The sequence below is a fragment of the Corapipo altera genome, unplaced genomic scaffold (genome assembly GCF_003945725.1).
Source record: "Corapipo altera isolate COAL_440 unplaced genomic scaffold, ASM394572v1 268, whole genome shotgun sequence".
Classification (NCBI taxonomy): domain Eukaryota; kingdom Metazoa; phylum Chordata; class Aves; order Passeriformes; family Pipridae; genus Corapipo; species Corapipo altera.
This window is the reverse complement of record NW_020884901.1, coordinates 2,088,470-2,100,444: the sequence shown is the minus strand read 5'-3', so window position 1 is coordinate 2,100,444 and position 11,975 is coordinate 2,088,470. Positions and strand designations below refer to the sequence as shown.

At 45.5% G+C, this 11,975-nt stretch overlaps 2 protein-coding genes across 4 annotated transcripts in view; both read right to left on the bottom strand.

The window, feature by feature from the left end:
- Positions 1–1,951, bottom strand: part of TRAF1 (TNF receptor associated factor 1) — a 12,944-nt gene extending 10,993 nt beyond the window's left edge. Inside the window, exons 1-2 of one of the 2 annotated variants that reach the window (XM_027650380.1) lie at positions 1,847–1,951; positions 230–438 (exon numbers count right to left, since the gene is read on the bottom strand). In XM_027650380.1, the coding sequence (XP_027506181.1) occupies positions 230–438 (209 nt within the window). In that variant the 5' untranslated portion in view covers positions 1,847–1,951. The remainder of the gene's footprint in view (positions 1–229; positions 439–1,846) is intronic. The other variant, XM_027650381.1, reaches the window with a different exon arrangement.
- An 8,318-nt stretch (positions 1,952–10,269) lies between these two features.
- Positions 10,270–11,975, bottom strand: part of C5 (complement C5) — a 22,288-nt gene continuing 20,582 nt past the window's right edge. For both annotated transcript variants that reach the window (XM_027650324.1, XM_027650325.1), the window contains 3 exons: positions 11,596–11,679; positions 11,073–11,211; positions 10,270–10,855 (listed from right to left, as the gene is read on the bottom strand). In XM_027650324.1, the coding sequence (XP_027506125.1) occupies positions 10,726–10,855; positions 11,073–11,211; positions 11,596–11,679 (353 nt within the window). In that variant the 3' untranslated portion in view covers positions 10,270–10,725. The remainder of the gene's footprint in view (positions 10,856–11,072; positions 11,212–11,595; positions 11,680–11,975) is intronic.

Genomic DNA, 11,975 nt, shown 5'->3' with positions numbered 1-11,975 from the left:
AGCTCAGTGACAGCTCCTGGGAGCTCAGTGACAGCTCTGGGGAGCTCCTGGAGTCACAACCTTGTCCCTGAGCTCAGTTGCAGCTCCAGGGAGCTCTTGGAGCTACAGCCTTGTCCCTGAACTCAATGACAGCTCCTGGGAGCTCTCAGAGCCTTGTCCCTGAGCTCAGTGCCATGACCCAGCTCCCGGGAGCCCTTGAATCCATGGAATGCCCTGCCCAGGGACGTACCGGACGATCCAGGCGAGGCAGGCGGAGCAGTACCTGTGCCCACACAGCGTCTGCAGGGCCTTCTTCAGGACGTTGTTGCAGTTGCTGCACAGGTACTTCTGCCCAGGCACATCCTCACAGATGGTGGTGGGGTATCCAACAGGGAACTCGTTTTCATCAGGAGAAGAGCCCAGCACGTCCTGCAGGCCCCTGCTCGTGTTCTCAGCCATCTGGGGTGAATATTGTCAGAGACAAGTTAAAAAAAGCAGGTGCTCAAACAAGGCACGTTCTCACTTTGATCTGAGAGGATGTATCAGGAATCAAAGCCCACGAGCAGCTCCAGCCCAGAGCAGTGGCAGTGAAGTATCTGACTGGCTCTGACTAAATGTCACAGTGGGGTTTGACCAGGAACCAGCAGGAAATTACTGCACAGATCTAAAATTTCCCTCAAGCACGACGTGATAATGGACAATGTATTAAAATGAGCGGTTGGGGTTTTCTTTCCAGAGTTTTTTCAGCTTGTAGGAAGATGAGCTACAATCCCACTGGCCCCCATCACACAGAGTTGTTTCCTGGAGAGTAAATCCCCAATCACATTCACTTCCCAGCAGCCAAAATTTGTGATTTCACTTCATAGATATAAAAACTGACCGAGTGGTGTGTTGACAGTGATTCTCCTGAAGTTGTAAAACTACTGGTGAAATGACAAAGGAAATCTCAAGTCCAGAAATCCTTAACACCCGAGGTCTTCCCAGGTACACCCGGAGCCACACGTGCCAAGGGTGTCCTGCACCTCCAGTTTCATTTGGGTAACAAGGGCTGTGCAGTGGGATGTTTTTGGAAATGCAGCCAAAACGGATTCTGGTTTCTCTTGGAAAGTTCAAGGAAGGTTTTCTCTCAGGGACACGGTGCAGTTTGATCGTAACAATGCCTTGATAAAGCTTTTTTTTCCTGTGACAATACTGACACACCGTAACCTACCTCGGTATTACCAGAAGCCACACTGACTAATAAAACCGAAAAAAAACCCGAATCGAGGCTGCCTGGGGCAGGCCAGGCCTGCGGGCTGAGCGCTGTGCAGCGGGCCGGGGTAGGGCCCTGGGGTTCGGGCTCTGCTTTGGGAACAACCCGCGTTTTCCACGGCCTGGCTCAGCCCATCCCCGCGGCCTCTGCAGGCGTTTGGCGGGAGCTCCGCAGCGAACGCAGGAGCTGCAGAACCTGCCAGAGCTGCCAAGGGAAGCCGGCAGTGCAGCCTCGGCGGGGCCGGGGGTGGGTTTGGGGTGCGGACCGTGGGTGGGTTTGGGGTGAGGACCGTGGGTGGGAGCCCAGGACGAGCCTCCCCCTCTCCCGGCCGCGGTTCCCGTTCGGAGCCATCCCGGGATATCGGGAACGCGCAGCCCCGGCTCGGGGGGTCCCCGGGGCCCCATCCAAGCTCAGGGGGCGGAGGGCGGGCAGGACCCCCGGGCAGCCCCCGCTGCCCTCCCGGAGCTCTCTGCGGGGCCGGGCCCGTGTGCCCGGGGGGAGCGGGCGGGTCCCCGCGGCGGGAGGCGGGGGGCTGCGGGTTCCATCCCTTCATCCCTCCATCCTTCCCTCCCTCTCCCCTCCGTCCCTCCCTCTCCCCTGCATCCCTCCCCGTACCTGGGCCCGGCGCTCCCCTCGGGCACGGGAGATGCCGCTCGGTCGGATCCCGGCGCTGCTGCCTCGCCCCGGGCGGGAGGAGCGGGGAGCGCGAACCGCACCCGCGGGGCTTCCCCCGCTCCGGCGCAGTCCCGGCCCGCGGGGACGGGGAAGTGGCCGAGGAAATGCCCCAGGGAGCGAATTCCCCCGGGAGAGCCGAAAGGGAGAAGCTGGCGGCTGGTTCCTGAACGCGGGGTGAGGTGCCGTCTGACATGGTGACCCCGCACGGGCACTCGGGCAGAAAGTCCTGCGTGCCCAGGGTGCGGTCCCAGCCCAAAATATCCCTGCAGAGCCCTCGCTGCTCGGGGGAGCCCCTGCCCCAAATACGGGACGGGAGCCTTGACTCCTTGGGACCTACGGGAAACCTCCCCCTCCAACCCCGCTGTGCCTCCCCCTACAATGCTGATCGTAACTCACACAGGGCTATGAGTTACGGGATAACTCAAGGGAGTTCAGTAACATATGCAAATCCTTCTAAGAGTGGAGTAAAAATTCTACAAAGGAAGGTTTCACTATCAGCAGAAATGCCTCCTCACCCCTGACAGAGCTCAGTTTGCTGTCACCTTATCTAAGTTCTGACTGAGGATTCAGTCAGAAAAGCAGTGGCAGATGCAAATCTGTTCACTTTTCCTTGTGAAGGAGACTTGGGGAATATTCCTGAGGGCGGATTCTTGCTGAAAATTAAAACTCAAAAGCAGAGGTGGCTCTCTGGGGCCTTCTCTCAGCTGCACTGACAACAGTGACAACCTCCAGGTACCCGGGGCTGTGTGAGGGGTTGTTGGACATCAGTGATTGTTTGCTCGAAGTCTGGCACCTTCCTGTGCTGTGTGTGCACAGACAGGCTCTTCATTTCCACTTCCCTCTCTCTGCTTCTCTGGGCTGTAAATTAATTTGTAGGTGCTGGTCTGCTGTAGATCCAGAGGTAGATCTGCAGTGCAGAGTCATCAGGGCCCTGCATCACCTGAGAAAAGTGTGAGACAGCCTCAGTTAGTCCCCCCAATGAACAATTTGCTTTCATTAGGGTTGTTAAAATTCATGGCAAGTTCATCTGGCCCAGGCAGTTTCTGCCAGGATGTGAGTGAGGTTCTGAAAGAGTTTTTAAAAGATTCCTGGATGTGGCTTTTTCAGCTTTGGGGCTATAAAGAGGTGTGAGATGTTAAATTTAGGAAGATCAGTCTTACCCACCACGGGGTCAGGTTCTGTTTGGGGATGAAGGGGCAGCTCTTTGGGCTCTCAGTTCACTCCTTTTCTCCTGCTTTGAGACTTCTCAGAAGTCTCTGTGATTCTAGGACACTTCTGCCTTCAGAGGTGCTGAATTACACAAAGGAACCGAAGATAAGGTTTGGTACTTTCCAAACTAGAGAGATTTCCTCTGTTAGATTTCCCTTTGATGAGATCAGTTAACTGAAAACAGGATGTGGCTCTGAGAGAGAGATTAAAATTTGAAGCTTAACTTGACTGTAGAGCCATTCCCCCAGTGCTCAGCATTGCAGGGCCCTGTGTCACTATTTAAGGTGAATGATCATTTTTATACCCAAGGAAAAAAGCTTATAAGGGAATATATTAATATATTTAATATTACCTTTTAAAAATAAGCAAAAGGCTTGAGATTTTTAATGTGACAGATTTCACAGGGCATTTCAAATGGAATTTAGGCTCAGATGCTCTCTATTATAAAGATGGTAATCAAAGTGTAAATAGTATTTTTGGGGCTGGAAATTGCATTTCAGAGAGATGCTTGAGATAGGGGTGTCTCATTCTATGAAAATGTGATTTTCAGTTAGTATAAATTACCTGGGAATGTGCACCTGTTCTAGGAAACCCTGAAAAGTTGGTAAAACACAGGAAGGAAAAATTGCTTTCCAAGCAGCTCCAGTCCCCATGAGATGCAGTTCTCCCAGGAACTGGAGCTGAGTGCTCCAAGTCAAGACTCCTGCCTGTTCATGGCTCTGATATTAAGTAGTTCTATAACTTTCCTGACTAAAACTACCCAAGAAACAGGAGTACAACAGAGTATCTGAGATTTCATCAATTCAAGATGGAAAAAAAAAGAAGAATCATTAAATTTGATATACTGTTAATCCTCAGCAAACCTGACAGCTTTACCACAGTTCAGTCTCTTGCCTCTAATAAAACCTTTTTACATGTTTTAGTTCTCTCTGCCTCTGTCTACTACCAGTTGCAACTGCTTTGTTATGGGGATACCCTGAGGAGCAGCCCAACTCCCTTTAAAGAGAAGGAAAGTTTCCCACTAAGTTTTGTAAGAGTTGGACTGAAATCCTCGAAGAGACATCAGGAATCAATTTGGTTTTCTTCATCCCTGCTCTGCCTCAGGATTTTTTCCAGATCATATTCTCTGTAAGATAGTATTATCCTCAGCTTCCCAGGGATTTTTTTTTCCCCTAAAGAATAGATGCTCTGGAGCACTTCTTCAGCATTTGTCAGGAAAAAAGCATCCAAAAATGGACGCTCTATCTATCTATCTATCTATCTGTCTGTCTGTCTCTTATTTCAGTCCCTCACTAAAGCAGTTTCCACAAGACAAGCCAAGGAATCCCCCTGAAGGGAAGAGAGAAAATGAAAGTGTTTCTCTGTGTCACAGTGGCCTTGATGGTTTCCTACAAGCAACAGGATTTCAGAGTAAATCACGAGGAGATTTCTGAGCCTGCCTCTGCTTTTAGGCAGCCAGGCAGACCTTCTTTACACTAAAAAGCTTCCTGGTGGGCTCCTGTCTCAGTCACTCCCCCCCATACCAGGGGTGTGAGCCCAGCATGGACCAGTTTGTGCCAGTTTCCCCAGTTCAGGCTCTGCTGCAGCCTGGCCACGTGAAGGGTTTATGCTCCACTTGTGGTTGTGCTTCTGTTGCTCTTGATGTACACAGGGCCTGAGCTAAACTGGAAAATTCTTAGCTGCTTATTTCCATTCTTAATACTTTGGAGAGAACTCTGGGAATGGGCTCTGTGCCCAGGGGAAGGCTGCCAAAACTCTCCTCCAAAGCCCTGGATGTGACATGAAAAAACAAGTTCAGATCCAGTGTCTTTTGACTCTAAACCAGCTGGGAAAATATGGATATTCCATTGACAGCCCAGGTCACTTGCACAGAGGGGACAGAAACAGTGATCAGAAAACTCAGCGTGATTGACTGGGACTAATTAGTGAAAAAAGGAAACATCAGGTTTCTTTAATAATGTCTTAATTAATTCTCGCTAATGACAAAATTGAGGGGAGAGGGTAAATGTCCATTAACCCTTTTCAGAATATGCTCATTTTGCTAATAAAAAAAAAAAAAGAGATGTTTAGCTGTTGTTTTGCACGTGACAGAAGCAGGAGACTGTGCACTGAATTCCATCTCTCTGAGACCACAATTCACTTGGCTGTTGTGGGATGACTAATAGCATCAGGCTCAGCTTTCCAATAGTATTTTTCAGCATGATTCATAATCCTGAATAATTTCCACACCACCACTTGCAAATGTCTACTTGTACCTGCATTTCATGGGCGACACATCCGGGGAACACCGAAGATCCAAGTGTTATCCAAGGGTTCACAGGGGGAAAACTAAATACTCTTTACAGGTGTAAAGAAAGACCAGAGCCCCCCATCAAAACACTGCTACAATAAGGAAGAAAACTCCTGAGTGTTCACAAACCAAGAGGTTTTAAGGAGGAATCTGAAGGAGAAAGGAAAATAAACTTTGAATGAGAAAGTTGGAAGTGGGAAAAGCAGGTATAGAGAGTAGCAGGTCTGTGTTCTGAACACAGGCAAGCACATCAGTGCTTAAATTCCTCAGCAGAAAGAGCCCTCTCATGGGGCCAAGTCTCTTGGCAGCTTTGCCAGTGATGGGGCTCCAGGAGCACATCATCCCAAACACGTTCCCAGCAGAATCCTTGGAATCCAGCCAAGGAAACAACACTTGTAGCTCCACCTCGAACACCTGAATCATGAACTGGGTGTTGAATCCCCAAAGCCAGTGAGGGAGGCACAAAGTGCTCAGGAAGTGGATGCTCCCATCTGTCCAGGTTCAGGGACAAGGGAACCCTGGAAGAAATCAAACCACAGGCTGGATTTGTGATGCCAAAGCCCAGAATTGGGGTGAGGTTTCATGAGCTGAGCTTGGGTTTTCCTTGTGGCAAGACACAAACAGGAAGGAAATCCAGCATTTCTTCGATCTGGTCACCTAGAATCACATCTAACACTTTTTCTTACTGTGAATATTTTGTTCCAAAGCCCAGGGACTGGCAGGGAAGTGTTTCTGGGCTGGGATATCCTCTGCAGGGACTCAGCCCAGTTCAGAACTGGGCACTGGGATGGGCAGGACACAGGGATGCACAGGAGTGTGCTCTGAACTCCTGGAGGTTTAACTATAACCCCAATTCTGCTATAAATCCATGGAATCTTGTTAAATTCAATCACAGATTAATTTGATCCCTCCTGTTTCCATGGGAAGTTTTTGATCCTATCTTGGTTTTGAGATTCCTGACTGAAACAGAAACTTAGAAACAAAACATAGCATTACATAGATGGGTGACTCCAAACTTTTGGAATGACACCAGTGGTGGAAATGAAGACATTTGTACCAGGCTGTCAGAGCCTGGGCACGAATATTTTCTCGGACCTCACAGCAGAAGGTTTTTATGGAAAATGTTATGATTTAGGCAGTGAAAATGACATTTTTATGGCATTTTGCTTTTATAAATAACGAAGGAAACCTGACTAATCAGAGCCTGGCAGAGACAGAGAACTCAGCAAGGTAGTAAGTGAGTAACTTAACTCACATTTATGCCCAATCTGTGCCCAACAGTAGAGTTTCTGTCTATATACTGTAAATCACCTTTCAGCAGGTACAGACTGGCACAGTGAAATGGGAATCCAATATCTCAGCTGATTCAAATAGAACTTTTTGTTTACTCTCCTTGTAAAAGAAATTGCTATTTTGGTTGTCAAGTAGCAAACAAGCAAAGGAACTATGGCTTGAACCACAGCACTTTAGGGATAATCTGCTTTTCGTGACTTCTTGCTCTGAATGTGGGTAAATGTATTTTATAAATAACCCCCTGTGTGTAACAACTACTTCCTGGGATAGAAAAGAAAGGGTTCAACACACCAAGCTTTACTCAAATTTCTCTGCTATTGTTTTCTGAACTTAAATGTTCCTTTTTATGACAGTTGTGGTGTTTAGTTCAGCTCAGTATTTTCCAGGAAATCAGTTGCTGCTTCAACATGTGCCCAAATTCCAAGTTCATTCAGAACTTGAAGAGCAAAATTTAACACAGGGACTGGAATTCTGTAATGATGCAGGAATTGGCAAAACCAAACCCTTGGTTCCCAGGAGAATGACAGAGCCAAAGCCAGATATTTCTTCTAATTAGAGATGAAAACATTATTAAATATCTGAAAAATTGGAAGCATATGTAACTCCTATAAGGTGGGTGTTTTACTGGAAAATAACTGAGGACCATGCCAAAATTCTGTGTGTTCTGATGTAAGAATTCAGCAGGAGATTGAGAACACATTTTGCTGGGAGACATCCCAAACATGAACATTTACACAGGCTGAAAATAAAACCCTCTGTAGGGTCAAGTCAGACAACTCAGGACGGATGAAAATTGGCAGCTCTCAGAGAGTGATTATTTTTAATTACAAAATAATATTCGCTCAAAAGAAAAAAAGATGGATTTCCTTACTATGTGTTTACTCATGTTTTCCACACCCCTGCTATAAATGGATTTACAGACCCTGGCAGTAGATTCCACAACCCTTTGTTTGTGGCAATGGGGGTCGGAGGTTTTTTTATTAAAAAAGAGGTTTGAACTTGAAAGCAACGTCAGTAAGGATTCAATGTGAGGGTTTTGTGTTCTCTACCTGAGGCAGGAGCTCACTTGCTGACTAAGGAGAGAGGCTGTGCCTACACTGAACATCCTCACTGTTATTTAGGAAGTCTTTTTGGTGGGATGTTCTGGCTTTGCATTGCCCAAATGCACTGAACAGCCTCAGTGTGATGGAGTGAACAATTCTCCTCCTCTAGCTGATTTCAGATGTAGGTGCAGCATCATAACAAAATAAAGATTATGTTGTAATTTGGACTTGCATCCTCCTCCCTCACGTGAGCATTTTTCTCTTTCACACAGTATTTAATGTATGTTTTCAGGTCAGCCAATCAAATCATGACAGTCACTGGTGAGGTATTAAAAGTAAGACTATTAAGCTGCTACAGGGATTTAGGATTTCTCTGATAAAATTATAGGGGATTCCCAACTCCAAACCATTTGTGACAGAGCACGTGTGTGGGTAAGGCTGCTGAGGGCTGGGGGCACATCCTGAAAGATTATATCCACAAAACCATTTCTTCCCTGCCAGTGGAACAATGGCCAGAGAAAGGCACCCTTTGGCTCCCTTCCCAAATTAGTCACAGCAGTTAAGCACAGCCCAGCAGCTTTCAGCCCAGCCCAGAGTGTGAGCTTCATGTGTCACTGTGCACAAGAGGCTGGAATTTGGGCTATTCAAGCCACTTCCCAGCTTGGATGGAGTGAAATGAAAAGAGAAATCAGCTCATTTTTGGGACACTTAACTATCTAAAAGCCAGTAAAACACAAATGGAAATGTACAGAAATATAGATTTTTAAAAGAGCTAAAGGCTCACATGGTATTAACCCTTAGAATTGTTATAATGTCAGGAATTCAACCAATTTGGGTCTTATGCATCTGCCAGGAGCGTTCAGGGAGAATCACATTACAGTGGCATCTGGGGAGTTTTCTTATTCAAAGGGAAACACATGAAAAAGGGATAAAAGTAGAATGACCCCACTTATTTAATTGGCTTTCAGAGATTCTCTGTGCAGGCAAGGCCAGCCTTCTGTATCCCAGGAAATGGGGGGATGGATTTGGGCTGAAGCACGGAGCTTTCTGGGCAGGTTCATTAACATGGAGGCAGAGCAGTCACCTCACACCCCCAGAGTTTGGGAACACTGCAGGAGTGTAGCACTGGAATTCATGTTTTTCTGGAAGCACTAAAGCTCTTGGCTGGTGATTCAAAGCCTGGAACATTTGGAGACTTGCACATGGTATATATAAACAACCCAGGGACAGAAAACACCGTGTACAACTCAGATATAAAAGCCCCACTCTGATGTCCAGAATCCACAGCAAGCTTGGAAGTACAGAGTGTGTCCTGAAATAATTTCCATTTCATAATGGAATGAGTCACCTCAGCAGTGATTATCCCAAGAATTTCCACGTTTGCTGGGATTAACCCTGTGAGATGCTCAGATCCTCAGGACTCTCTGACTACGAGTCACTAAAGCCAAGGCATGGAATCCTAAAATCCATTTCCATCTTCTCCTGTCCTGCTAATTAGACCCCCTGGAAATCTGCCCACATAATTTGCATGTGGAAACAGATGAAGACACAGATACATCTTCCCCCCATGTGGTTTTCTGGGAAAGTCATGCCATGGCACACAAGGAAGGCAAATCTTCCTACATTGCCATCTCACATGTGGCTAAATATCTATTAAAATGCACACAAAAAATACACACATACAGTGATCTCAGGGATAGAGTTAAGTCTGGATAGAAACAGAGGCAAAACAAATAAGATCAGAGAATTTTTTAAAGCAGGGGCAGCAATTTGATCCTTAATGCAGCATTTTTGTATGTTATTTCTAAGTCAGGTTCCTGGTCTTCAGGAGCAATGCAGCCTTTTTGCAGTCTGGCTCAGTAAAAATCAATGGAACTTAAATGTCACAAGTCACCTGTGAAAATAGGACAGGCTCCTTGTCATTTAAAGGGATAATTAGGTCTCCTAATACACAGTTACCAGTTCAGAAGTAGAAATGTTTCCAGGTCAACTGCCTGGACAACCTCCCTGAGTGTTTCCATGTGCTTCTCCCTGCAATTTGAATTTATATCCAGTTATTATTGGATACAGTGGGATCTTCCCGTGCTTCTTAGAAAAGTTGGTAGGATTAAAAAAAAAAAAGTGAAATACAGAGGCAAAATTAAAGATTGCATCATCTCTGGCTATCTCCTTTCCACATCTTAAATGCTCTGGATCAAGGATATTCCTAAGAGAGAGGGAAAACAGTAATTTTAAAGTTCTTGGCCGTGCTGCTTTTGGGCAGCTCTTCAATAAAAATAACAGAGTGTGCAAATGTGCTTTGTGTCAAACTCCCTCCTCAGCTTTACTGGGAACCAGACTGGGCTGTGCCAGGAGCTGGGAGAAGGAAATTTGGCCCTTCACCTGCCACTTTCCTGGAGGCAAGGCAGGATTTTTAACTGTCAAACCCAGCCATCAAATGCCAAGGTAACATTTGGTTTATCTACAGCAGACACGGGCTGAAAATACAAATAATGAATGTACACGTGAGATCTAAGAACTTTGGGGTGTTTTTTAAAACAAGAAAGCAGAGTACAAAAATAGCATCAGCTATTGTCAGGGATGGAAATGCAGGAATTCAAACAGAGTACAAAAGGAAAACCTGAGGAATAAAGTAGTTTCTTTCACAAAGAGTTTATGAAGTGGCTGCAAATATTTGTGTTTTAATAAGACACGGGATTTAATGACAAGACAGTACTTTCCATGTGTGTTTTTTACAGTTGATCCACTTCATCTGACTCCAAATGTCTTTGCAGCAGTCCATGTGATTCTCCCATCCAAGCTTAAAAATCATATCTGAGCATCACTATGTTGTAACAACATTGCTATAAAATACAAGCAAAGCTCATTTTTCAAGGTGACTATTAATAAATGCTCAGTTCAAGAAGGAATTGCCAAACAGGTGAGGATTTTTTTTTTACATGAGGTTTGATCTGGCTTTTTAATTCAAAAACTCTCCAAGTAAATCAGCAGCCACTGATCATGAGATCTTCAGCAAAATCATCCATGGTGTTTAAAAACTCCCCACAGAAGGTACAGGATGGATTTGAAGGCCACCACTCAATCCAAGTGCTGGAGTCCAAAGGGTACTGGAATCTAGGAAAACAAGAGAAAATGATCAGTTGCTGCTAAGATTTGGGAAGGAAAATGTCAAACAGAAAAAAATTCCAATGTGAAATCGCGTACAACACACTCTGTAGGTGGAAGTAATACTTCAAAAATTAAATCAATTCTATTCCACAAGAATTATTACATGCAAACCCTTCACACTTTAAGATTAAATCTCTCCCTATTCTGGTGGTAAATAACTTACTTGAAACTGTAACCAACGCTTATCTTTAAGGCTTCTTTTCCCATGATCAAATACTGCTCTCCTGGGCTCAGTTCAACATCTGCACAGGTCTTCTTTTTAACAAAGGTTATTTCATCATCTTTTTGAGCAAAAGCCTGCCCTGAAGTAGAATGACAAGAATTGGACAATATCACAAAGGGAATTTCCAGTCACTCAGAGAGAAAACACCAAATTGTTCTCCAGTCCAGCACAGCCACTAGTTCTGTAACAGTAAAATTTGATGACATAAAACATGTTTCTCGTAAAATATCTTTCCAGTTAAATCTGAGTGGCAAATAAACCTTGTGCACATTAAATATTTTTATATTATAGTCATTTTAAGGACAGATTAGATGTCTAAATTCTGAGGAAAAACAAGTGAGGATCAGCCGCAGTTCTGCAGGACCTATGAGCATCTGCCTTTGCCACAGGTAAGACAGCCAGTGGCTAAAAACATTCCAGCATCCTTTCTCCCAGAAACAGAGACATGGAGCAGGACTCTCACCTCTTTTGTAGAGATCCAGAAGAGTTGCAGAATACTTCACAAAAGACCCTTCCTCGCTGCGAGACAAGATGTTCACTTTATAAACTGCAGAACGACACAGACCAAGGTTTTGTTATGCCTTATTCCTGCAACACATCTGGAAAGTCTCCCAGCTGCTCAGGAGGAGAATTTCATGTCCCTTTACAACACCAATGTCTGGGAATACAGGGTAGCTTGACATTGGAGGGCCAGGAAACACTGAGAAGTTCTACCTGGGTCTAATCTGAGGGAAGCTCCACCCGTGCTCTCACAATTTCCTGAGCCCAAAGCCACACAAATGGTACCAAGCAAGAGAAAACTCAGTGTTTATTAGCAAAACTCAGTGTTTATTAGCAAAACTC